Raw genomic sequence first — 22,967 nt, 5'->3', positions numbered from 1 at the left:
CGCCTCGCCGCCGAGCTGCACTGCTTGCGCACAGCAGCCGGCCTCCTCCACGTGCGCCGTCCTCCCCTGCACACCAAAGCCTTCGGCGCTCACGCCGCTCCGCGACGCCGGCAAGCAGCCAAGCCCGCCCCCACGCCATTAAAGGCGCCCCGCGAAGCTCGCCGGGCTCCACCGCGCCCCGCTCTCCCCACCGCCTTGCCTCGCCTATAAATAGGCCCCTCGCGCGGCCTCTCGCCACCACAGCCACCTCAGCCGCCGCTCGCCTCCTCCCTAGCTCCGCAACGCCGCCGCCAAGAGCTCCTCTGCCCGCCACCACCGGCTTCCGTGGACAGCTCTCCTCGCTGCACCTCAGCCGAGCCGAGGTAGGGGATAGAACCCTCTTGGTCCCCTCGTGCTTTTCCCCTCTCCTTGACCGCCGCCACACCTCCAGGACACCGGCCCAAGGCCACCGCCGCCCGCCACCCTCCGGTCGTCGTGGCCAGGCCGCCTCGGACCACCTCCGCCCGAGCCGCGGCAGGGGATCGGCTCCTCTCACTCTCCTCTCCCTTTTCCCTCTCTCCCCGAGCGCCGTCGAGCCCCAAGGCCGCCGGCCAGGCGCCGCCGGCGCGCCGCCCCCTCCTCTGTTTCACGAGAGGGAGGAGGAAGGAAGGTCTGTTTTGCCCTTAGGCCCCTCCTTTCCTCCCTATTCGTTTAAGAGTCCTTCTCTTTTTATGCCCTTTTTCCAGATGAGCCCTCCATGTTTTTCAAAATTAATAAAGAGTAAAATGCACTGTGGGTCCTTAAACTAGTTGAGCCGTTCTGTTCAGGTCCATGAACTTTGAAAATGCATTTTTAGGTCCAAGATCTATTTAAGTGAGTCACTTGAGGTCCAAAACGCCTCCGACCGCCTCTGACCGTCTACGTGGACGGCCAACTCGGATCCAAGATGAACTCAGATCCAACGTGGACCGCCTCTCTCTCTCTTCCTCCCCATCCCCTCCTCCGGCGTCCTTCCCGTGCCACCGCCCCTCCTCTGCTCCCTCCCTCCTCTGCCCCGCGTCGGCCTCCGTGCCCCGCGCCCATGCTCGGCTCGCTCGCCGCGCTCCGCCGCCGCCCCGCCACGCTCCGCCGCCACAGGGGAGGAGAAGCAGGGGAGGGAAGCACGTCCGCCGCGGCCGCTCTGCCTTGCCTCGCCACGGCCGCCCAGCCTCACCGGCGGGGGATGCAGGGGACAGGGCGACGCAGCTCGGCGATGGAGGGAGCAGGGGAAGCCGGCGGTGAGAAGGCAGCGGGCAGCGGCGACCTCCAGGGGCGCCCCCGAGGAGGAGGGCCGCGCCACATGCAGGGGAGGGAGGAGGGGCAGCCGCCCTGCACGCCAGTGCCGCAGCCGCAGCTGTGCGCCGCCGCCGCAGCCACAGCCGCAGATCCACGAGGACGCCGCGACAAGGACCGCCATCCACGCCGCTCAGGGGCCGCTCTTCTCCGCCGCGTCGTGCGGAGCCGCAGGGCACGCTGCGCGAGGGCCGCCTGGAAGGGGCCTCTACCGCGGACCGGAACCCAGGGAGCTCCCCGCCGCCGCCTGCGACGTTGCCCCGCGCGCAGCCGACCGTCCTGGCCCGCTTCGCCGCTCCGACCTGCCGCGCGTCGGCCCGCCGCCGAAGCACGCCGGCCGGAGAGGGGGAGCCGGATCCGACAGCGCGCCGATCCGCCATGGCCGGCCGAGCTCTGCCGCGCGCAGATCCGCCATGGCCGGCCGACCTCCGCCACCCGCAGATCCGCCATGGCCTTGCTCGCCCGCCACAGCTCCGCGCCGGCGAGGTAGAGGAGTACGTGGTCGCCGGGGCGTCGGGCAGGAGGGCCCCTCCGCCGCCAGCCTCGCCTCGCCGGGGCTCCGGCCCCTTCGCCGTGGCTCACTTCGCCGGGGCTCCGGTCCCTCCGCCGCGGCTCGCCTCGCTGGCGGCGCAGATGGGAGAGAGGGGGCGGCGCCGGCTAGAAATGGGAGGCGGAGGCGCGGTGCAGGGGGAGAACGGGGAGAGAGAGAGAGAGAGCCTAGTCAGCGTGCCACATCAGCGCTAGCTGCCCACATGTATGCGTATGGACCTGCGGTGAACGACTTAAAAAGTTTAGGGACCCAGAAATGCACTTTCGGAGTTTATGGACCTAAACAGAACATGTCAACTAGTTTAAGGACCCCCAGTGCATTTTACTCATTAATAAATAACCCACCCCCTATACAAAAACAATTACACATAGACCCCTACATCTTTGTAGTATGCCCCAGATATTTTCAGAAATTGCAACCAAGTCCTTTCTCTCCCAAAATAATTACAAACAAGTCCCAAAGTCCTTATTTAACCCATGAACCCCTCTTTAATTTGTCATTTCATGCGCCAAACATTCTACGATTGACCCGAAACTTTATCACGCCATTGCTAGTAATAATTTCGGCCGTGCCATTAGAAAACCGCCCAGAAATATTACTCCTATCTCCATATCTTAATTGTTCCCGATTCGAGCTCAACGATAAAACCTTTATTTCTTTTTCTTGATTGTGTGCTTTCTTGTGTGCGTCGTAGATCACGGTGTGAACGAGGGAGAACCCGTCGACAAATAGTACCGCAAGCAAGTGAACGAGGACCAGTTCCGCGACCCCGAACCCGAAGGACAGTACCTCGACCAGGACTTCCCGGAAGGCTTTGAAGACGGCAAGTTCAATTCCATCCTTTGATGCATGTTTTGTCCCAGTTTTATCAACACTACCTATTGGCCTGTTTTACAAAACTGCATATGTTTTGACTGCTGAAAATATGGTTGGATAGCCACCCCTTGATTTGTTATAATCATTCCTTGACCACCTAGATTAATGTTTGAATAAGATCTGTTTGGACGTTAATCGCTGCTAGAACGCTTAGGACCTTAAACATGGTACAACTTGTTTTATAAAAAGAAAATGTGTGAGTGTGTGGGAAAGGAAAATGTGGAATTTTTGAAAGATAAGTTTAGACGGGATGGATGGCACTTCTGTGTGAATTGCCGAATGGTGTGCTCGTACCTGTGTGGTTGAGCAAGATTGGGAGATATTCATCTTGTCACAATTAAGGACCGAGTTGGTGTGTCATCTTGCCTAGCTCCACTATCGTGCAAACCACTCGACCGTTGTATGCGGCAACGGCTTAGCATAAATCCCACTAGTTAGTCTGATAACCATCAGGAGAGCTGAGAGCAACGGGTGATCAAGGAGAAGGGATAAGTTCTGTGTGACTTATGCCCCGGTTAAAATCTCTGTGATAGATCAATGGCCTCTTGGTGAATCCCGTGTTGGCTAGTCAGGTCTAGCTAAGGTGGGTAATGGCTATGTTGGGATCTGCACCGATACTAAGGTGATCGTGCTGTGGTACACCGCTTGTGGGTAAAGTTGCACACCTCCGCAGAGTTAAAATCTATTCGAATAGCCGTGCCCACGGTACTGGATGAGTTATGGTTTGGTCACACAACTAGTGTTTCTTCTGGGAATGGATGGGTTGGCGTGAGTTGTTTTGGAAAAGTGTCCGGCAGTTGTGACGTGTGCTACGGCAAATGAGGAGTCCGGTAGCAAATTTAAAACTTGGATCCTGTGTGGATCAACCCTACGTGTTACTCGGTGCGAGAAGGTTGTTTTGAAAATCCTTTTCTTTCAAATGAACCCCTGCATAAAAATTAGTTTTCCGCAAATTAAACCCTAGCTTTATCTTTGATTTACCCTGTGCATTATATTCTGTTTATACCCTCTCTGTGGGTGTGGTTGGACTTGCTGAGTACGTTTGTACTCACCCCTTTCCTAATTTTTACAGAGGAAGATCTAGACTTCGTTTCCAAAGACGTTGAGTATGGAGTTCCGTCCTGCACCCAACTCTGCCTGTGCTGTTGGCCCTGTTCAGGATGCTTTCGCTGGCGCGATACTCTGAGCCCGAGCTGGATCTCATGTGGGTCATGCTCTGGTGTATCACTGTAGCCTTCTTACTTTTTGTTATTGTCTGTCTCGAGTGTCCACCTCCTCGGAGGATTGTACAGTGATGGGTAGCAACAAGGTCAGGAACAGGTCTTTACATTCATAAACTGGATTCTTGTCATATTACTTCAGGGAAGTAATTTACATTAGGAGCAATCCAAATCTGCACCAATTGGGATCGGTATCCTCTGCAAATTGATATGCAGCGGGCAGCCTCACAAGCAGCTCGTCCTGCAGAAAGGGTAAGTCGGTAGTACACGTTCATGTCGCGGCCTGATGCAGAATGTAAGACCAAACTCCTTTTGTACTTCACTGGTCAGATTTGTTAGACCTGGAGCGACACATTCAGGGACAAGAGAGAATGAGATAACATGAACAAACCAAATTCCAGGATGCATTTTAGTAACACAGTACAAAGGGATAAGCATGCAAAAGGCAGCTTACTCATCAGTATCCGAATATCAATTTTTTCCCTTTCTTTTCTTTCGCTTCTTCGAGGTGTTGGAGGTGTTATCGCCGACATTGGTTGCTGGTGCAGCAGGTGGAGCTACGGGTGCTACTGATGGTGGAACTGCAGGGGCAAAGGCTGGGAAAACCATCGGATGTGGGTGCATGGGTACTAGAAACATTCCTGGGGGCACGGCCATCATAGTTGGTGCGGCTGCCATTGGTGCAGATGAAACCACTGTAACTGTAGTCGCTGCTGCAGTCGAAGGTGTCGAAGCTGATGTTGCATTACCAACATCTTCTGTGGATGGCTTTGAAGACTTAGCGCCTCTTTTACCAGCAGAAACTGGACTCTCTCCAGGCCTTTTCTCTTTTCGAGACTCCTCAAACTTGCGCACTTTCTCTTTAGCTTCCTTCATCACAGAAAGGACGTACTCCATCGCATCAGGGTCAGTAGCTCCCATTTCCACAATGTCAGCAAAGTACTGGTGTCCATGCTTGTAGAGATTGTCCACTTTGTCTTCCCGAACATTTTCCGGTTTTGTGCCCTTCCCTGTAGCTTTTGCCACATTTGGCGAAATGGGGGTTTCCTTAGGCTCCTCGGGGCATTTGTAATCCTTCCGCCATCGATCAAGAATATATTTGGGAGGTATTAGCATCACAAGCTCTTGCCTCAGGACAGCAAGAGCATGGCTACATAAAATCCCTTTAAACTGGAATGACCTGCAGATGCACCACACTTCTTTCTCAGCACTGTTATACATCACTCTGTAGTCAAACTTCCTCTCCTTTCCAATCACTGTCACGGTGTAAGTCACTATTGAACCACTCCTACTGACTTCAGTGCAGTTCACATTCATCAGCTGCTTCAACTGATCCTGGAATTTCTGGAACATATTTATTGTATAAACATTTGCAAATTGCTCCTCAAAAAGAAGACCAGACAGGACTTGTGGCCTTTGTTGAAATGAACGGAAATCATCATAGGCTTCTCGATCAGACCTGAGCTTCATAGCAGTATCAAATTGTTCAATGAATGTCTTTATTGTGGTTTCTGGTGTAATATATCCATCAAAAAAAGCCTCTAGACGTTCACTGCGGCGAACTGTGGAGATACCAGCCCAGAAAGTATCCTTTACATATGCCGGTACCCATTTTGCCCTCTCTTCAAACAAGGTCGTAAGCCACCGATTATCATGAAGATTATACTGATTGATCATTTCAACCCACTCCCTCTCAAAGTCTGCTGATGTAATGGTATCGTAGACTACCTTCTTCATTCTCAAACTGATTGCTTCTTTATCCTCAACTCTTCCAGACATTTCAGGAAGTTCTTTCATTATATGCCAAAGGTTGTATCTGTGCCGAGTATTTGGAAATACTTCACCGACTGCTTTGACTACTGGCCTTGAATGAGTTGTAATAATTGCTTCAGGTGCTTTATCATTCATACATTTTAGCCATTTTTTGAATAACCATGCGAAAGTCTCTGGAGACTCATCTCCAAGTAGACCACATCCCAACAACACAAACTGTCCATGATGGTTGATTCCCAGAAACGCGACCAATGGAATGAGAAATTGATATGTCAAGTAGACAGTATCAAAGCAAATAACATCACAAAAATGTTGATATGCAACTCTGGATCTAGCATCAACCCAGCAAACATTCTTGAGCCGACCTTCATCATCCATGTCCCAATTGTAGAAGAAGTTGGAGTTTTGAGCTTGCATCTTATCAAAGAAAACTAAGAGTGCCTCAACATCACCCTCTGCAAACCTCAACTTTCCAGCCTTCCCTGCCCCTTCAATAGAATAATTTGACTGAGAAAAGGATCTCACCATGAAATCTTTATTTTGGTTGGGTGGCCTGCCTCTACCAGAGTGGATCTTTGGGTTCAATCGAGTTTTGGCATTGAATGGGCGGTGCTCCCTTTGCCAGTCAGGAAGATCTTTAAAGCACATCATGAATCTGACCATCTCAGGATTGCATGGGTGGTTATGTTCCAGTTCAACAAAGACCACTTCCCAATGGTTCTCACTGGCGTTAAACTTCACTACCATCATTGCTTTGCAACCAGTCTTTGCGACAAGCCTCCTTCGAGCTTTGAGGCCAGGTTTAATCCTAGCAATGCCACCTTTGTAACAGACAAAAGTAGCACGGTATTTAACCCCATCAACACTATGGGAAGTCCTCTTTGAGACCCCAAAACCAGCACGATAGCCATACTCTAGGTAGAATTGATATGCCAAATCAACTGTCTCAAAGGTCATGCCAACTCGAGGGCTGACAACCTCGTGCTTATCCAAAACTGTGTTATTGTTCTCAAAAGACACGGAGGCATCCCTGTATGGTTGCAAGCTGCTCCTCGAATAAGGATCGCTTTGAAGGGTGTCCATCACACAGCACTCGGATATCCAATCCTAGGTCAACATAAACTGTAAAATACAGACAAGCATAAGAACCTTGAAATAGGCCACAGAACAAATACGTAACAAAGAAAACTGAAATTTTCTTTTATGTGACTTCCTTCTAAACTAAATATCATTTTTTATAGCATAAAGCATAAAAAAAATCTCATTTTACTTGCATGAGCAAATAGTACCCAAACTCAAACTCTATAAAAATTTGAATGTTATGTGTGAATGATGATGATAGTGTAGTGTTCCTAATTTCCACGTAGGACCCTTCTGAATATTTTGATTTGCTAAGAACCATTATCTAACAGTATAGATGAATATGTGCTAAATACCATTCCTGTCAACACAGGCGTCAAACTTCAAACGACATTTACTTTTTGCAAATAGACAGATCACATGACTGAAATTATAGGATGACCCTTTCTTCTCCATCCCCCAAAAAATCAGAGCACAAAAAGCACATACCATATAACTCTCAATCTCTCTGCCATTGTCACCACCTGCCAAGTGCCACTGCCAACACCCCCTCCCCACCCATCCACCCAAGGAAATTAGGGATGCACCCACTTATGACTTATCTCTCACTTTCCAAATGGTTCGGATAAATATTCAACAGTTCCAAACCCCATGTGTAGTACCGCAAAAAAGCGATGAAAAGGAAAGGGGGAAAACAACTAACTGTGCTAAAGCCCTTTCAGGTATCACCAGAGTTGGAAAAGTTTTCTTGTTTCATGGCTAACTGGTGGGAGTGTTATTTAGCAAGCACCGAGACATGACTCGTGGTTGCCCTAAGCCTGTATAGATCCAAATATTTGGAAAGCAAGTAGCGAATGTCATGCTTTCACGACACGGCAAATCTTTCCAATTTCGGAATGAGAGAAAATCTTCGTATGAACGTGAAGCCCAAGAAGGCGCAGCATCATATATACTATCAACTGCTATAAAGTTTTCACAGTGTAGTGGTGCTTGCAACTAGAGGTTGAATACTTTTGTGATTGAAATTAGTGCAGCAACAACATATAATAGATAATCTATTGCAAGTAGAGATCAGGGCTTCCCAAGAAAAAAAAAGTAGAAGGCAGGGCTATGCCAAAAAACGCATGCATTAGATATATTAAAACGATAATCATGCTATCATTTTTTTTAACAAATATCTATATAGATATCTAGTAACAGCACAATGGCGGGCTATGTTTCATTGATAAAGATAATATGGCACTTGAACTGTCAATCAAGCATATTGAGAGAACAAGAAGGAAAAGGATTATCACTAGGAGAAAGTGATGGGAAGAACGCAGTTCTTGGGATGGTGCAAAGATAGAATCTAAGCCCCTAATTTTGACTGATCCACGCCCAGGGTTATCTCAACTTACTGAGGCAGTGGATAGAACACTAGAGTGGAGATAAAACCATTATCGGAACCTTAAAGGGAACATGCGGAGCTCCTTGGGAGCCATGAACTCCTATGGCGTCAAAATGTCAACTAGCATCGATCTCACGCGCTCGCGAACAAGGACTTAATCGAACTGAGCCATGGACGGGGCGATTGGATTGGATAACTCTGGCAACCCGCAGCACACAATCCAATACTAACTGAGACAAAGATTTGGGTTTGGTTGGGCTCCGTCACGGCAAAGGATACGCCCGCCGAACGAAGTGGAACTCTCGCAACAGTCTTTCCCAGAAAGCTTAGATTACTCACCAGCAAGAGGAGGAATCAATCCATGTCCCGGCGGATCTCCGCTCTGCTCCACTAGGCCGAGAGGGAGGAACGGCGCTGCGGCAGCGGTGGCGGTGGCGGCGGCACTGGACTAAGGAGTGGAGGGTGGGGGAGCAGGCTACTGCGACGGAAGGGGCCTGCTGCGTCTTGCTCGGCTGCGTCGCGTGGTGGTGCTGGTGCACGGGGCTTCAGGACCCGCCTGCTGCGCGAGCGCACGGAAGAGATGCGAACGAGGATGCGGGGGTGCACACTGCACAGAGAATCGAGGGTGAGGGGGGTGGAAGCGGTTATTCTCAGGCATCTCAGCTCCACGCCCGGAGCAGCTGGGAGATTGGGAGTCGCGGCGTTTGGCAGCGCTCCGCTCGATTCTTGATTAATGTTAGAGTTAAATGAGTTTTTTTTTAAAATAAAGAGTTAAAAGGAGTTCAGTGGCCATAGAACAGAAGTTTTTTTCTTTGAATCGAGACAGGTTTTGTTTAGATGCAAAATTCAAAAGTTCAAAACTATCACATCGAATATGTGCGGCACATGCATAAAATATTAAATCTAGATGAAATGAAAAACTAATTGTATAGTTTGTTTGTAAATTACGAGACGAATCTAATGAGCCTAATTAAGTTATAATTAGACACTAAATTGCTACAGTAACACATTATCTAATGATGGATTAATTAATCTTATTAGATCCATCTCGTAGTTTACAGATGTAATCTATAATTTATTTTATAATTAGTCCACATTTAATACTTCAAATGTGTGCCGCCACATCCGATGTGATATTTACAAGGTAAAATCTTTTTCATCTAAACAAGGTCGGGTGTTTGGTTCCACATACTTTTTTAACCCCTATCACATCAAAAGAAATCTTATCATTTAAGAGTATTAAATAAAATATATTTATAAAATATTTTGCACAGATGAGTGTTAATTCACAAAACAAATATAATAAGCCAAATTAATTCATAATTTACTATATTAATACAACAGTAACCACCTTATAATCATGAATTAATATATTTCATTAGATTCGTCTCGCAGTTTAACCCCAGAATTCTACAATTAGTTTAATATTTATAAATATCAAGATTTTTTTGATATGATATAGTCAAAGTTTAGCCCTGTATCCAAACAATCTGATAGAATAGAAGTTTGACGCACTACTGTGCACTCCACACCCTCACTATTGCAGCTCATGTCGCGCTCTTAGAAACAGAATGCAAGTCAGCTCTGTCCATCTTTTGCATATGCAAGAGCCCTCAATTGAAAAGATCATACATCATTTCAAATTTCAGATAACTCAAATAGCACACGTGTTACAAAGAATTGCGATACAGAGACATTACACATCCCAGTAGGGTTGCACTCTAGCAGAGTCCACTGCCCGGATCATCATATTGATGCGACAATATCAATCTATTGTCAGCCGTTCAGCTGCACAAATCCTCTGCAGCTTAATTGCCAGAATACAAAGATTTCACAAATGGGTTGCTGGGCTGAATAGCATGTCAGAAAATCCAATTTTGGAGATAATTTCGTAGCTACAAAGACATGAATTGCCACGTGAGAAGTCAGTCACGTCCAGGTTATAAGGGAGGCATCACGATCCTGATCCACTCCTTGTGACCCTTCGGAACATATCTTTGATATTCTTAGATCCTACCTCCGTCTTTGGCTTCTTTGCCGGCCGCCCTTTACTTGACTTGGCACTACCATTCGCCTCCTTACCCTGCACGGGCACATTACAAGAGTTTAGAGGTTATGGCCACTAAGAAAAGCTGAAGCATTCTCAGGGAGCTCACCTCAGAGGGGCGTGCAGGCGCCGGACAACTGTCTGCATAAAATGAAGCTTCACTAGTTTTGGTGGTTACATCATTGATGATCTCATTCAGATCCAGCCTGCAATTAAATGAATTGCTCGGAGCTTGAGCATAGACAAGCAGAGAAATACCACTTTTAAATCAAAGAGTGAAGAAAGACTTACTGGAGCTTCTTGCAGAGTAATGTTAACCATGGTTTATCCTTCAGATATTCACGGATCATTTGGACAGCCTCCTTCACTGTAGAGAAACAGTACAAGCACCTCTGTCAGAACATTCGTGCACACACCACATAATCGGGAAATCTCTATGCGCTCTTCTGCTTTGGATGCTGCCAGTGCCATGCTACAGGCATAAAGCCAGCAAGTCTCTAATAAGCAACAGCCAACAGCAATAAAAAATGTTGAGCGATCTCAAGCATAATTACAACAAGAAAATGTCTATTTTGTATCCCTTTTCCTTTTAGAGATGTTAAGTAGCACCTTTTTCTCTCCTGAGACCAGAAATTGATGTCAATCCTTAGCATCAATTTTTTTAAGATCAGCACCAGGCATAATCCAAACTACCAAGCATACCATTCAACAAAACCATTTGAAGAAACAGTTAGCTTAGTTTAAAGCATTTTAAGTTTTATCAAGTCTGTTGGCCAATTATTAAACCTGAAATCATGGCAGCCATATCAGCCGTTTGGAGCAGAAAATTTAACAACTTTGCATTACTCAACTCGGCTTATATCACAATTCTCCCAAAAAAGGATGCTGCTGAAAGCATCAAGGATTACAGACCTATCAGTTTGGTACACTCTTTTGCTAAGCTCCTTACGAGACTTATGGCAAACAGGCTTGCTGGTCGGCTGGACCAAATGATCACACCAAAGACCAAACCAGAGCGCTTTCATCAAAGGACGCTTCATTCTGGACCATTTCATGCTAGTGCAACACACAACGAAATTTCTACACCAACAAAAGCAAGCACATATTCTCCTAAAACTAGATATCACCAAAGCATTTGACTCGGTATCCTGGCCTTTCTTATTGGAGGTAATGCAAAACTTGGGTTTTGGACCAATTTGGTGTGATATTGTTAGTGGGCTTCTAGCTACCTCCTCCACTCAGATTTTGCTTAATGGTTCCCCGGGTGACAGAATAGAGCACAGGCGGGGACTGAGGCAAGGGGATCCTTTGTCCCCCATGCTCTTTATTCTTGTCATGGATGTGCTCTATCATATGGTGGAAAAAGCCTCTGAAGAAGGATTATTGCAACCCCTATCCAAAAGAGCCCTACAACACCGTATTTCTCTTTACGCAGATGATGTGGTCATTTTTCTCCAGCCTTCTGCCAGTGATATCAGGATCACATTAGATATCTTGCAGCTCTTTGGGGAGGACTCTGGGCTTAGAACAAATGTTCAGAAGAGTACTGTCCTTCCAATTCAGTGCATGGAGGAACACAGATCAATTATACAAACACACCTCCCTTGTCAGATCTCTGATTTCCCATGCACATATCTTGGAGTGCCTTTCTCACCACACAAACTGTCCAAAACTCAGGTTCAACCCATTATTGAGAAAATTGCTGATAGGTTACCTAGATGGAAGGCTGATTTGCTCACAAAAGCCGGCAGAAATATTTTGGTCCAATCTGTACTCACTTCAATGCTAATCTATCTGTTACTGGCCCTGGACCTCCCTGCCAAGGCATTGGAAGCAATTGACAAAATTAGAAGGGGTTTTCTTTGGAAAGGAAGAAAAGATGTGAGGGGAGGGCACTGTTTAATAGCTTGGCCTAAAGTTACACGACCACCTAACTGAGGTGGCTTGGGCATCTCCCACCTCCAGTTTCTAGGATGGGCTCTAAGGTTAAGGTGGCTTTGGCTCCAGAAAACTGAACCTGACAAACCATGGGCCTTTCTCCCAGTCCAGGCTCCACCACAAGTAAAAGCTTTCTTTGCTATATCCATTATCTCAGAAGTTGGAAATGGAAAAAATACATTTTTTTGGACTGATAGATGGTTATTTGGGCAAAGACTGGATCAGGCCTTTCCTCATTTGTTTGAGGCAGTGGCTGCCAGAGCAAAGAAAAGGACAGTACATGATGCTCTCCATAATAGAAGATGGGTCTCTGACATAAGGGGTGCTCTTACCGTAAATGTCTTGATTGAATATATTCACTTGTGGGAAAGTCTTTCAGGTGTTGTACTGCAGCCTGATGTGGATGACACTCATATTTGGCAATTTTCGGCATCAGGACAATACTCTACAAAATCTGCTTATGAAGCTTTGTTTACGGGAGCTATTCACTTCAAACCTTGGGAAAGAATCTGGAAGAGTTGGGCACCTGGCAAGTGCAAATTCTTCATGTGGACAGTGGCACACAAAAAATGTTGGACAGTTGATCGCCTAGCAAGAAAAGGACTTCCCCACCCTGCTGTGTGCCCCCTTTGTGACCAGGTTGAGGAAACAATAGACCACTTACAGGTCTCTTGTGTTTTTTCCTGCCAGATGTGGTTTAATGTGCTGCAAGGTCTTGGACTGCAAGCACTTTCCCCGGGACCGGATGATCTGATTTTCGATGATTGGTGGGATAATGTGAGTAATGTTACCTTTGGGGAAGATGACCAAGATTGGTGATGCAAGAGTTCTTGATGTGTATATGTACAGCAGTGGCCATATGGGCCTAGAGAAGAATATGGGCCATGGCCATGGGCCTAATATAGATATGTTGCTCAACACCCCCCCCCCCCCAACTCAAGGCGGAGGATCTGAAGCATTGAGTTTGAGCGTATGTAACCGATGTTGTTCTCGAGTTTGTGCTTTAGTAAACAAGTCTGCCACTTGCAGTTCTGATGGCACATACTGAAGAGCAATCGTGTTTTGATGACAGTGAGACCGAGTGAAGGAAGCATCAACACCAATATGCTTTATAAGTTCATGCTTCACAGGATCTTTGGCAATCTTTATGGCTCCAGTATTGTCACAAAGAAGAGGTGTCGGAGCATCACAAGGAACGCCAAAATCAGCTAATAGCCATCGGAGCCATATAATCTCAGAAGTGGTGGTAGCAAGTGCCCGAAGTTCTGCCTCAGTACTAGATCGAGAGACAGCTGACTGCTTCTTGGACTTCCATGCCAAAGGAGAAGATCCAAGAAAGATACAATAACCAGTGACAGAACGGCGATCAGTTGGATCACTCGCCCAAGTGGCGTCAGAATAGGCATGGAGACAAAGCGGGCTATTATGAGCATAGAATAAACACTGAGATGATGTCCCCCTCAAGTATCTTAGCACACGAAGCAAGTGTCCAAAGTGAATTGAAGTTGGAGCACTCACAAACTGACTTAAGATATGTACTGCATGAGTAATGTCAGGTCTGGTGACAGTGAAATAAACAAGGCTGCCCACAATATGCCGATATCGAGAGGGATCCTCTAAAGGAGTACCATCTGTAGGACGAAGCTGCAAGTGAAGGTCCATAGGTGTGGCAACCGTCCGACTATCAGTAATTCCAGAACGTGCATCTCGGTCTTTGTGGGTCTCCACCTAGGACAGGTTTCAGTTTTTCTTTTGACCAGCATCTCAGACCTTGCATGGTCCTTGCTGCGTGGTGGTTGCTGCAGCTGCAGCACATTGGCATCTTAGACTAGCTTTAGCATCTAGAGGACAGCATCTAGAGGACAACAGTTAGGACCTAGAGGACAGCATCTTAGACTAGTCCTTGGTGTGTGTTTTGGCTGCCCTGCAGCCCTTGTATAAAAGCGTGGCCACCCCTCCCGTTGGAAGGCATGGCTTTGAGTTTGTGAATGAAGAAAAACCCAGAAAATTGCCCCAAGTTCATTGTCATCCTCTCAGCTCAATGAGAGTTAGAATTGAGCTTCTAACAATGGAACAATATCCCAAGTACCTGTGCGCTCAAGTGCAGCGAGTTCCTCAGACATAGCAGCCTGCCATTCCGGAATGAGAGAAGCCTCGTGATAAGTGGATGGCTCCTCAAGAATAGCACTTGCACGTGGAAATCCCAATTTATCAGGTGCTTGAATAGTGGTGCGATCACGTAGATTGTAGCTCGGTCCAACCTATGACTCATCAGTAGCATTAGAATCAACCAAAACAGGAGCATCAGAACTGGCCGAGGAAGGAGGACTAGATGGAGGCTCTAGATGATTGGTAGAACGACGAGTGTAAACACGTGTGATGGGTGGTTTACATGGAGGCCTAGGTGGTGGAGACTGAGGAGAGGGTATTGGTGGAGGGTCATCAGGAGAGGAAGGTGTAGGTGAAGATGCATTATCACTAGGCAAAATAGGAGGAAGGTAAAGAAAAGACGTGGACTCTGTAGAAGAAGAGGATGAATGGGTAGAAGGGTTATAAAAGAAAGAACGATCCTCAACAAATGTCACATCATGAGAGATACGCATGCGACGAGTGGAAGGATCATAACAACGATAACCCTTATGCTCAGAACTATACCCCATAAAAACACATTCAGCTGACTGAGCTGTCAACTTAGTTCGCTCACGAGGTGCAAGCAGAACATAGCAGGTACATCCAAAAACCCGAAGATGATCGTAGCGAGAAGTGCCAAAAAGAACTTCACCAGGGCACTTACCAGATAGTTTGGATGACGGTTGTCTGTTAATAAGATAAACAGATGTGGAGACCGCTTCCCCCCAAAAGTGAGAAGGAACAAAGGAGGCAATGAGAAGAGTCCGAGCAGTTTCGATGATATGACGATGTTTGCGTTCAGCTACACCATTTTGAGGATGGGCACCAGGACATGAGAGCTGAGGAAGAGTACCTTCAGATACCAGAAACTGGCGAAAAACGTCAGACAAATATTCTCCACCAGAGTCAGAGCGAAAAATTTTAATAGAGGTGGAGAATTGAGTATGAACCATACGAGTAAAAGATTTATAAATAGAACATAACTGGGACCGGTGTTTCATAAAGTAAATCCAAATGTAGCGAGAGTAATCATCAACAAAGATAACATAGTATTTGTGGCCACCTTTAGTAGCAAAAGGAGCAGGGCCCTATACATCTGAGTGAATAAGATCAAAGGGTCTAGCAGAGTGAGAGACACTAGAAGGATAGGGAAGCTGGATCTGATTTCCAAGCTTACAACCCTTACAATGAAAATTAGACTCGACAGATGTATGACCTAAGTAGCCCTGATGTATTAGCGTGGACAAGCGAGACCCACAAAGGTGACCAAGTCGATGGTGCCACTTCGCGAAGGATGATGGGGAGGATGATGAAACGGATGACACACGAGCAGCAGAAGAAGAAAGACGCAAGGTGTCCAAAATGTAGAGTTTAGAGGCACCCCTACGGCGATGGCCAGTCCCAATCACAGTCCCGCTTTGACGATCCTGAATAAAACAAGTTGAGTCATCAAATCTAATAAAACAATTATGTTCAGCAATTTGGCCCACTGAAAGAAGATTCATGGACAACTGAGGTACATAAGAGACATCAGGTACAGAAAAGTTGGGATTATAAAGAGAACCCTGATGAGTAATATAACAGTGTGTACCATCAGCTGTCTGAATAGAAACACCATCAGTGATTGGCTTGCAGGTAACCAACTGAGACTGATCAGATGTCACATGAAAAGAGGCACCAGAATCAAGAACCCAAGCTGGCCGAGAGGCATTCACAGTCACAGGTGAAGCAGCAGCAATAGAAACAGACCCATCTCGAGTAGTGGAAGAAGTACCACGGCCACGAGAAGCACGAGAGGCCCGGCGAGCACGATACTCAGCTAATTTCTCTGGATGTGCAGAAAAACAATTTGCAGATACATGAGTAGTCTTGCCACAATGTCTACATGGCTCTGAAGAGGTACCTCTAGGTACATTAACCCGCTGAGAGGCTGCCAACACATTATGAGGCACTGGCACAGAGGAGAAAGAAGACATAGACTGTAGGCGTGTCTCTTCAGCAAGTAATTCAGCCAAGGCTTGGTCCATGGTTAAAGTAGATGAATTATGAAGCAGCCGAGTACGAATGGAATCAAATTCTGGCTTCACTCCCATGACAAAACGATATGTCAGAAATCTTTCAATGAATTTGTGTGCTGGGCAGTCAGCCGTAGTGCACACATCAACCATGGAGGTCAAGGAACTCATCACACGATTATAAGCAGAATAATAATCATCAACAGACATATCACCTTGCTCAATGACATGAATTTGCTGCATGAGATTATGGAGAAGAGCACCACTGTCCTGAACATAGCGTTGCTTTAAGGCAGACCATATTGCCTTAGCTGTTTTAAACTTTCTGAGACTCATAATCATAGATTGTTTAACACTATTAACTATGGCAGCCATCACCCTCCCATCATTAATTAGCCATGTGTTGACAGCACTAGCATTCTTGCCATCCAATTGAAGCTCAGGTGGGTCATCAGTTAAGTGAGAATAAAGACCATGACCCCTCAAAGCAGTTTCAACACAAAAGGACCATTCCGGATAATTGGAACCATCAAGACTGATATTAATAACAATGGGACTGAGCTGAGCCATGCTGAAAATTGTAAGAGCTGAATTGAACGGACAACAGCAAATAGAAGAGCCACAATTACAAGCACTTGATCAGCTGCACCAGAGACGGACGGCCAGAACAGAGCAGCAGCAAATAGAGGCGGACGGCTACCGAAACAAAGGAGCCGCACACCCCAGAACAGAGCAGCAGCAAATAGAGGCGGACGGCTACCGAAAAAAAAGGAGCCGCACACCCCCCCTGCCGCAACAGACAGATGGGGCACCAAGAAGAGGAAACAAATAGCAACAACCAGCAGCGGAGGGGTCGCGACGGGCGTCTGCGACGGAGGCGCGCGGACGGAGGGACGACGGCCACGCGACGGGCGCGCGGACGGAGCAGACGGCAGCCGCGCGACGGGCGGCCGCGACGGATAATGGGCTCCGTGTGACCGGCGGGGCCCCCGGCAATGTCCGCGACGAGCAAACGGCCGCGCGGATGGAGGCCTGCGGCTGCGCGACAGGTGGCCCAGAAGACGACGGCGGCGGAGAGGATGTCGGCGCGCACGGGGCAAGCACGGCGGACGGGCGACGGCCGAAAAAAAAATGGATCTAGGGTGGATGTGGAGGTGACGCTCCTTACCCTAACCCTACATGCTCTGATTCCATGTTACCTTTGGGGAAGATGACCAAGATTGGTGATGCAAGAGTCCTTGATGTGTATATGTACAGCAGTGGCCATATGGGCCTAGAGAAGAATATGGGCCATGGCCATGGGCCTAATATAGATATGTTGCTCAACAAGTAACAGGGTATCTGGTCAGGTCCAAAAAGGAGTCAATTCTATAGTCATTTTGGGAGCATGGAATCTATGGAATCAACAAAACCGGTGTGTCTTCGATGGGGCTGACCTTGATTTGAGCAGCATCATCTCGACCACCAAGGAGGATCTGCAGCAGTGGTCTATTGCTGGGGCTAAAGGAGTCTCCTACTCTCCTTCCTCCTCGCCCTGGCCCCTATGACCACCTAATTTTGGGTCTGGTCTAGCCTTGGTCTTGTTGTTTACTTTGGGAGAGTGAGTGACAAGATGTATTTCTAGGGAGTGTTACAGTCTCTCTTTCTGTAACCCTTGGGGGTACCCCTTTTTTCTTCCTAATATAATGATACGCAGTTCTCCTGCGCATTCGAGAAAAAAAGTTTAAAGTGTTTTATATTGTGAGTGATACACTAGGACATAAAGCATCAGTGGTACTACCCAAATAGTTAGGCTATACAATTGAGTTACAGCACTATTCAACAGTTCAGTTAGATGCGCATGTGTGATGACAACAAACCCTCAGAAGCAAATGAACAGTAAATGGCCAGAAGCTACATATTTCTTTTCAAATTACACTACCCGAGTATTAATATACTGAATAAAATGAGGACTAACAGAGACATACATTGTTCCTTTTCTGCTTGAGCAGCGTAATTCTTACCCAACTTGGGGAAGACCTCCTTTAGGTTGTGTACCTGCAAGAGGTTCAAAGGTATATCTGTAGTTCAGAACAGAGGAAATAAAAATGATTAGGATTCACATATGAATGCTGTGCACAACAAAGATGTACTAAACTACCTAGGGCCTCTTTCAGAATTCACTCCTTTGAAGAGTTCAGCATAAAGTGAAAATACCATTGTTTCATTCACAATCCACATTCCATATAACCAAAGAAAATTGTAAAGAGTCCAGAGAATCAATGTGATTCAGCCAACTAAAAATGTCAGTAACATGCTTAATTGTATGTTAGAGCATGGCATTTGTATCCCTTTGAGGCAAAATGATGTGAAAAAACAAAAAGGCAAGGCATTCTAATTATCAGAACAAAATATTTCAGTTTCTTGTAAATCAGTACAGCATACATCTCATCATCTAGCTGCAGTCTAAAGGTTATATCATTGTTTACATACAGTAGTAAATAGAAGTAAAACAAAGTAAAGCCTAGTTTCATATAATGATAAAAACAGATAATACTTCGCCTTCAAATTGTGTAAACAAGAGTAAGTAAGAACAATAAAAGACTACCTTACAGCACAACCAAGATAAGACCTTGGAGTCGTCCAGCCTAAAGAACTTCATATTAGCTACTTCTGCAATAAAGGTAATACCCTGTGATTAGTTAATGCTGTAAAATAATTTGCCACTACAGATAGAAGTCATGCAAAAAAACAAACAAGGAACATATGACTCTGTCCAGGATGGATTCACAGTCAAAATGCAACTGAAATCATCAATTAACACAATCCAGAAATCAAACAGCTACCAGATTGTAAGGAAGTCTAGTACTCTAGTGCTTATGATGTGGCAGCAGCTTAGCATAGTACAGTGAAACATTTAAAGATCTACCTTTTACTTCACAAACCAATTCCATATGGTGTCCAGCTACACTCATTAGCTGCTGATATCCAGGATATCCCTCAATATACAATATTTCATCCAGCTGTCTGAATTTTCCTGGATCGTTCCCATTCTGCAGCATAGAAAAGTGAGTGGATGTAAAGGAACAGGGTTTAGGTTTGGGGAAAAACATGTACCAGAATTTTGTTTTTGTCAACTGAGCATACCGACATACGTGCAGCTTCAAAAATCGGAAGGAAAATGAAGATGGGATCAACAGGGGTGCAATAATAAAGGCCACCATCTATAAGGAGAAGCAGGATTGAATACCAAAGTTAGGCACTGAATGCAGTCTGATATGTGTTCAGAAACAATTTGTTTCAAGCAGATTATATTACTCAGCACTCGTTATGTTGAATTGTTGATGCGTAGTAGATGGTAGAAAAACATCATCTCACTATTTTAGCATGTTCCTTTTTCAGGAGAGAGAGCTAAGCTAGCGAGTTGCATCTGAAGTCACTATTCAAATTGACGAGCTGGTTTGAAGTGGCATGGAAGCAATGACTATTCGTTGGCTACACAATGATAATAGGAGGCACGATTAACACAAAGGGAGGAAGAAATCCATGCATTTGAGCTGTAATGGCAAAATGTGTAGCTAGTTACAATTGTATATACCTTCGCAAACATAGTCACCCAAGAACCAAGCACCGTAACGTTCCTTAAACCAATTGATTTCTCGAAGTTGACCGTCAATAAACAGATACCCTGTTTCATCTCCTGATTCATGACAAGACAAAGGTCAATGGGAGATGTTGACCAACTGCAACTTGCAAGGATGAGGACTATTCCTAAGCGCCAACAAGGCTATCACATTCCACAAGAATCATCTCGTATCTGTCTAAATTTCCAGTTATTAGAAACTCATTCTGGAGAGCACTAGCCAGGCAGGCAGAGGTGTACCTGATCTTGGATGGCGAAGTGACAAAACATTCCCTTGAGCACTGGCATCCGAAGGACCTGCAAGGTAAAAAAAAAAAGGATACCAATTTTGGGTCTGATTGGAGCAAATTTGACATAAAAAATCAAAATCAAGCCTCAAGCCCAAAGTTAATTTGAGTTAGGACTTAGGAGTTAGACTTTTTCGCTGGGTGAACAGATTTACAGCCACCTGGGGTTTAATCCGACGTCAAGCCAACAGAGCTCAAAAGTCGGAACAGCATAGTGCCACCAAAAAGTGAAAAACCTAAATGCCTCGAATCCAGATCAGTAGTATCAGTAGATGGACCTATGCTCTGCCCAGTACTAACCCCGGAGCCGAAATCCCTAGCTCGGACTGGACAGTAGAGCATTAACGGGCAGGGTTAGGAGGTCGGGTGTGCGCTCACGGGGCGAAATGAGGACGCGCGGCGGCGCCGCCAAGCCGTCGTGCCGCGACGCCATCGGGCCGGCCGATTTGCCTCCTCCGACTTCGCCGGTGGTGCCGCCGCCGCCTCTGGACGTTGGGTCTGCTTCGGCTGGGGCCGCCGTGGGGGGAGGGGAGGAGATGGGGATGGGGATGGGGACGGGGAAGGGTGGGCGCGCGCGGGGAAGTCAGTGGCCGTAGTTGTAGGGTTGGGTTTTGGCGCCCCGCCGGCCGGGCAGCCGCGGGATGTCGCTGATTTTCTCCCCTTCGCTTTTTTTCGTGACTTATTTTCTCCACTTCACTGTGCAGATGGGTTCGCGGACAAGGGGCCCGGTTTAGACCACTTGCAGGGCAGCGTACATTACTTCCAGCCCATTATCTATGTGCAGTAAGCACCCCCGTCAATGGGCCATGGGCGTGACCGTTTAGGAATTCAGTTCGCGAATCTCCTGCGAGCCATGAAGAGCAAAGAGGGGTTTGGCCTTGCAGCTGCAGCAGCTGCCTGCTCGTGCTCTACTTCCTCCGTCTCAAAATAAATATAGGGAGTGTTTGGGAGAGTTATGCTCCATTAAATCTGGCTCTGCTCCACTTTTATTTAATCCAAATACATCATCTAACTCCACTCCACTCCACCAAATATCAGTTCCACTCTAAAAAAAATTGGAGCTTCTCAAGAGAGGTGCTCCACCAAAATAAAATATGGAGCTGGTGGAGTTGGTAATTTTACCACCATGCCACTAGTTATGGGGTTCCCGTACCCCTTCGCATGGGAAAAAAAGAAAAGTCAAACTCCGCTAGCTTCCTGGCACCGAGTGCACCACCGCTCGCCGCCGCCTACGCTCGTCGGGGCGCGCTCGCCGGGGCGCGCCGCCGCCTCTCACCTCATGCCGCCGCCTCCGCTCGCCAGACCGCGCCGCTTGCCACTGCCTCCGCTCACCGGGGCACGCCGCCGCCTCCGCCCGCCCAGCCACACCGCCGCCCGCCGATGCTCGCGGTTCTGTCCCCCTCCAGGTGGAGCTCGCCGGACCCGTCCCCAACCAAGCAGATCTCACGGCGCGGTCCGCAGGCTCCCACCTCGTCGTCCTCGCGCCGCGGCCGGTGCTCGCTGCCGCCCCGGAGTCCGGCCGCGCCCTGGAGGTCCGGCCTGGAGCTCGCCGCCTCTCCCTCGACGTGCGGGCGGTGGTGGTCTCCGCGCAAGATGGAGCCGAACTCTGAGATTCCTCTCACCGTCTTGCTGTCTCGTGTAGGGTTCGATGAAGGGGATGGGGAACGGGAAGGGGGGTGGAGAGGTAGAAGACAACTTGCAAGCGGGGCCCGCGTGGAAGTGAGAGAAGTTGAAATGGGTTAAGCTGGGCTGCTATTTGCTTCTTGGGCCGGTGGGGTAGAAGGGACTAGGCCTCTAAAATTTGTGGAGTGGAGCTCTCCCAAACAGAATAGATCACATATCGGAATGCTGAGTTTCCGGTTGACCGCACGCAAGGAAAGCCAACGTCGATTTTTTGTGGAGGGCCCACCCACGTGACTCCGTCCGCGCCACCCACACCATGAGTCCGGATCCCCCCTCTCCTCTTCACTTTTTCTTCCCCCTCCCCCTTCTAGATCCTCGCAGACCCCATCCCCGGCTCTCTCTCTTCTCTCTCACTCTTCCTTTTTCTCCTGGATCTCGGCTCCGGATCCACTCTCCCCCCGCCGCCGCGCGCCGGATTCGCTCTCCCCCGCCGCCGCGCGCCGCCGGATCTGCTGCCGCGTGCTCCTCCGCGCATCGCCGCCGCCGGATCCACCTCCTGGGTCGCCGCGCGCTCCTCCACCTCCGGCGGGTGCTTCCCCGGCGCCGCCGCCGCGCGGATCCGTCCCCCCTGGTGCGGCCACCGCCGCGCTCCCCCGGCGGCGGGGAGGCACGACTGGGCAGCGCGGCCTCCCCACCACCGGCATCTCCTTTTTTTCATTTTTTTATTTTTTTTATTTTTTACCTGAGTTTTTTATTTTTTTATGTAAAATTTTTTCTGTTAGCAAATTAAATTTGGACAGCAGGAACTTTTTTCATGGAAAAAATAGAGCAGAAAATTTTCTCAAATTTTTTTCTTGAAATTAGAAAACGACAAAAAAACTTACTAAAATAGAAAAAAAATGAACGGTCGGAAAATCGACCGTACGGAACTCTTCCGTACGGTTGACCGTAAATTAGCGGTGTCCATCACATATGGTGGAGTGGAGCGGAGTTGGAGGAGTGGAGTTGGTGGAGTGGAGTGGTTGTTTTGGAAGTGGAGTGCTCCAAAACAAGTCCATAATTTTAGGACTGAGCACGCAAACAAATATTATGTGTAAAATTATAAAAT

At 47.5% G+C, this 22,967-nt stretch overlaps 2 protein-coding genes across 2 annotated transcripts; both read right to left on the bottom strand.

Moving 5' to 3' along the window:
* Positions 1-3,957: 3,957 nt before the first annotated feature.
* On the bottom strand, positions 3,958-8,914 carry LOC120681543 (protein FAR1-RELATED SEQUENCE 6-like). The gene is made up of 3 exons (XM_039963061.1): positions 8,537-8,914; positions 4,412-6,852; positions 3,958-4,298 (listed from the first exon to the last, which is right to left on the bottom strand). Exon 2 carries the CDS (start codon positions 6,811-6,813, stop codon positions 4,429-4,431), a length of 2,385 nt encoding a protein of 794 aa, XP_039818995.1. The 5' UTR covers positions 6,814-6,852; positions 8,537-8,914; the 3' UTR covers positions 3,958-4,298; positions 4,412-4,428.
* Positions 8,915-9,810: 896 nt separating this feature from the next.
* Positions 9,811-20,895, bottom strand: LOC120682103 (ribonuclease H2 subunit B-like). Its single transcript, XM_039963852.1, has 10 exons — positions 20,615-20,895; positions 20,190-20,246; positions 19,905-20,006; positions 19,454-19,530; positions 19,236-19,359; positions 18,915-18,979; positions 18,295-18,364; positions 10,536-10,611; positions 10,354-10,450; positions 9,811-10,280 (listed from the first exon to the last, which is right to left on the bottom strand). Exons 1-10 carry the CDS (start codon positions 20,667-20,669, stop codon positions 10,152-10,154), a joined length of 852 nt encoding a protein of 283 aa, XP_039819786.1. The 5' UTR covers positions 20,670-20,895; the 3' UTR covers positions 9,811-10,151.
* Positions 20,896-22,967: the final 2,072 nt, after the last annotated feature.

Source organism: Panicum virgatum, chromosome 7N, assembly GCF_016808335.1.
Source record: "Panicum virgatum strain AP13 chromosome 7N, P.virgatum_v5, whole genome shotgun sequence".
In the NCBI taxonomy this organism is placed as follows: domain Eukaryota; kingdom Viridiplantae; phylum Streptophyta; class Magnoliopsida; order Poales; family Poaceae; genus Panicum; species Panicum virgatum.
The sequence above is the reverse complement of the archived record's forward strand: the minus strand, read 5'-3'. Positions and strand labels throughout refer to the sequence as shown.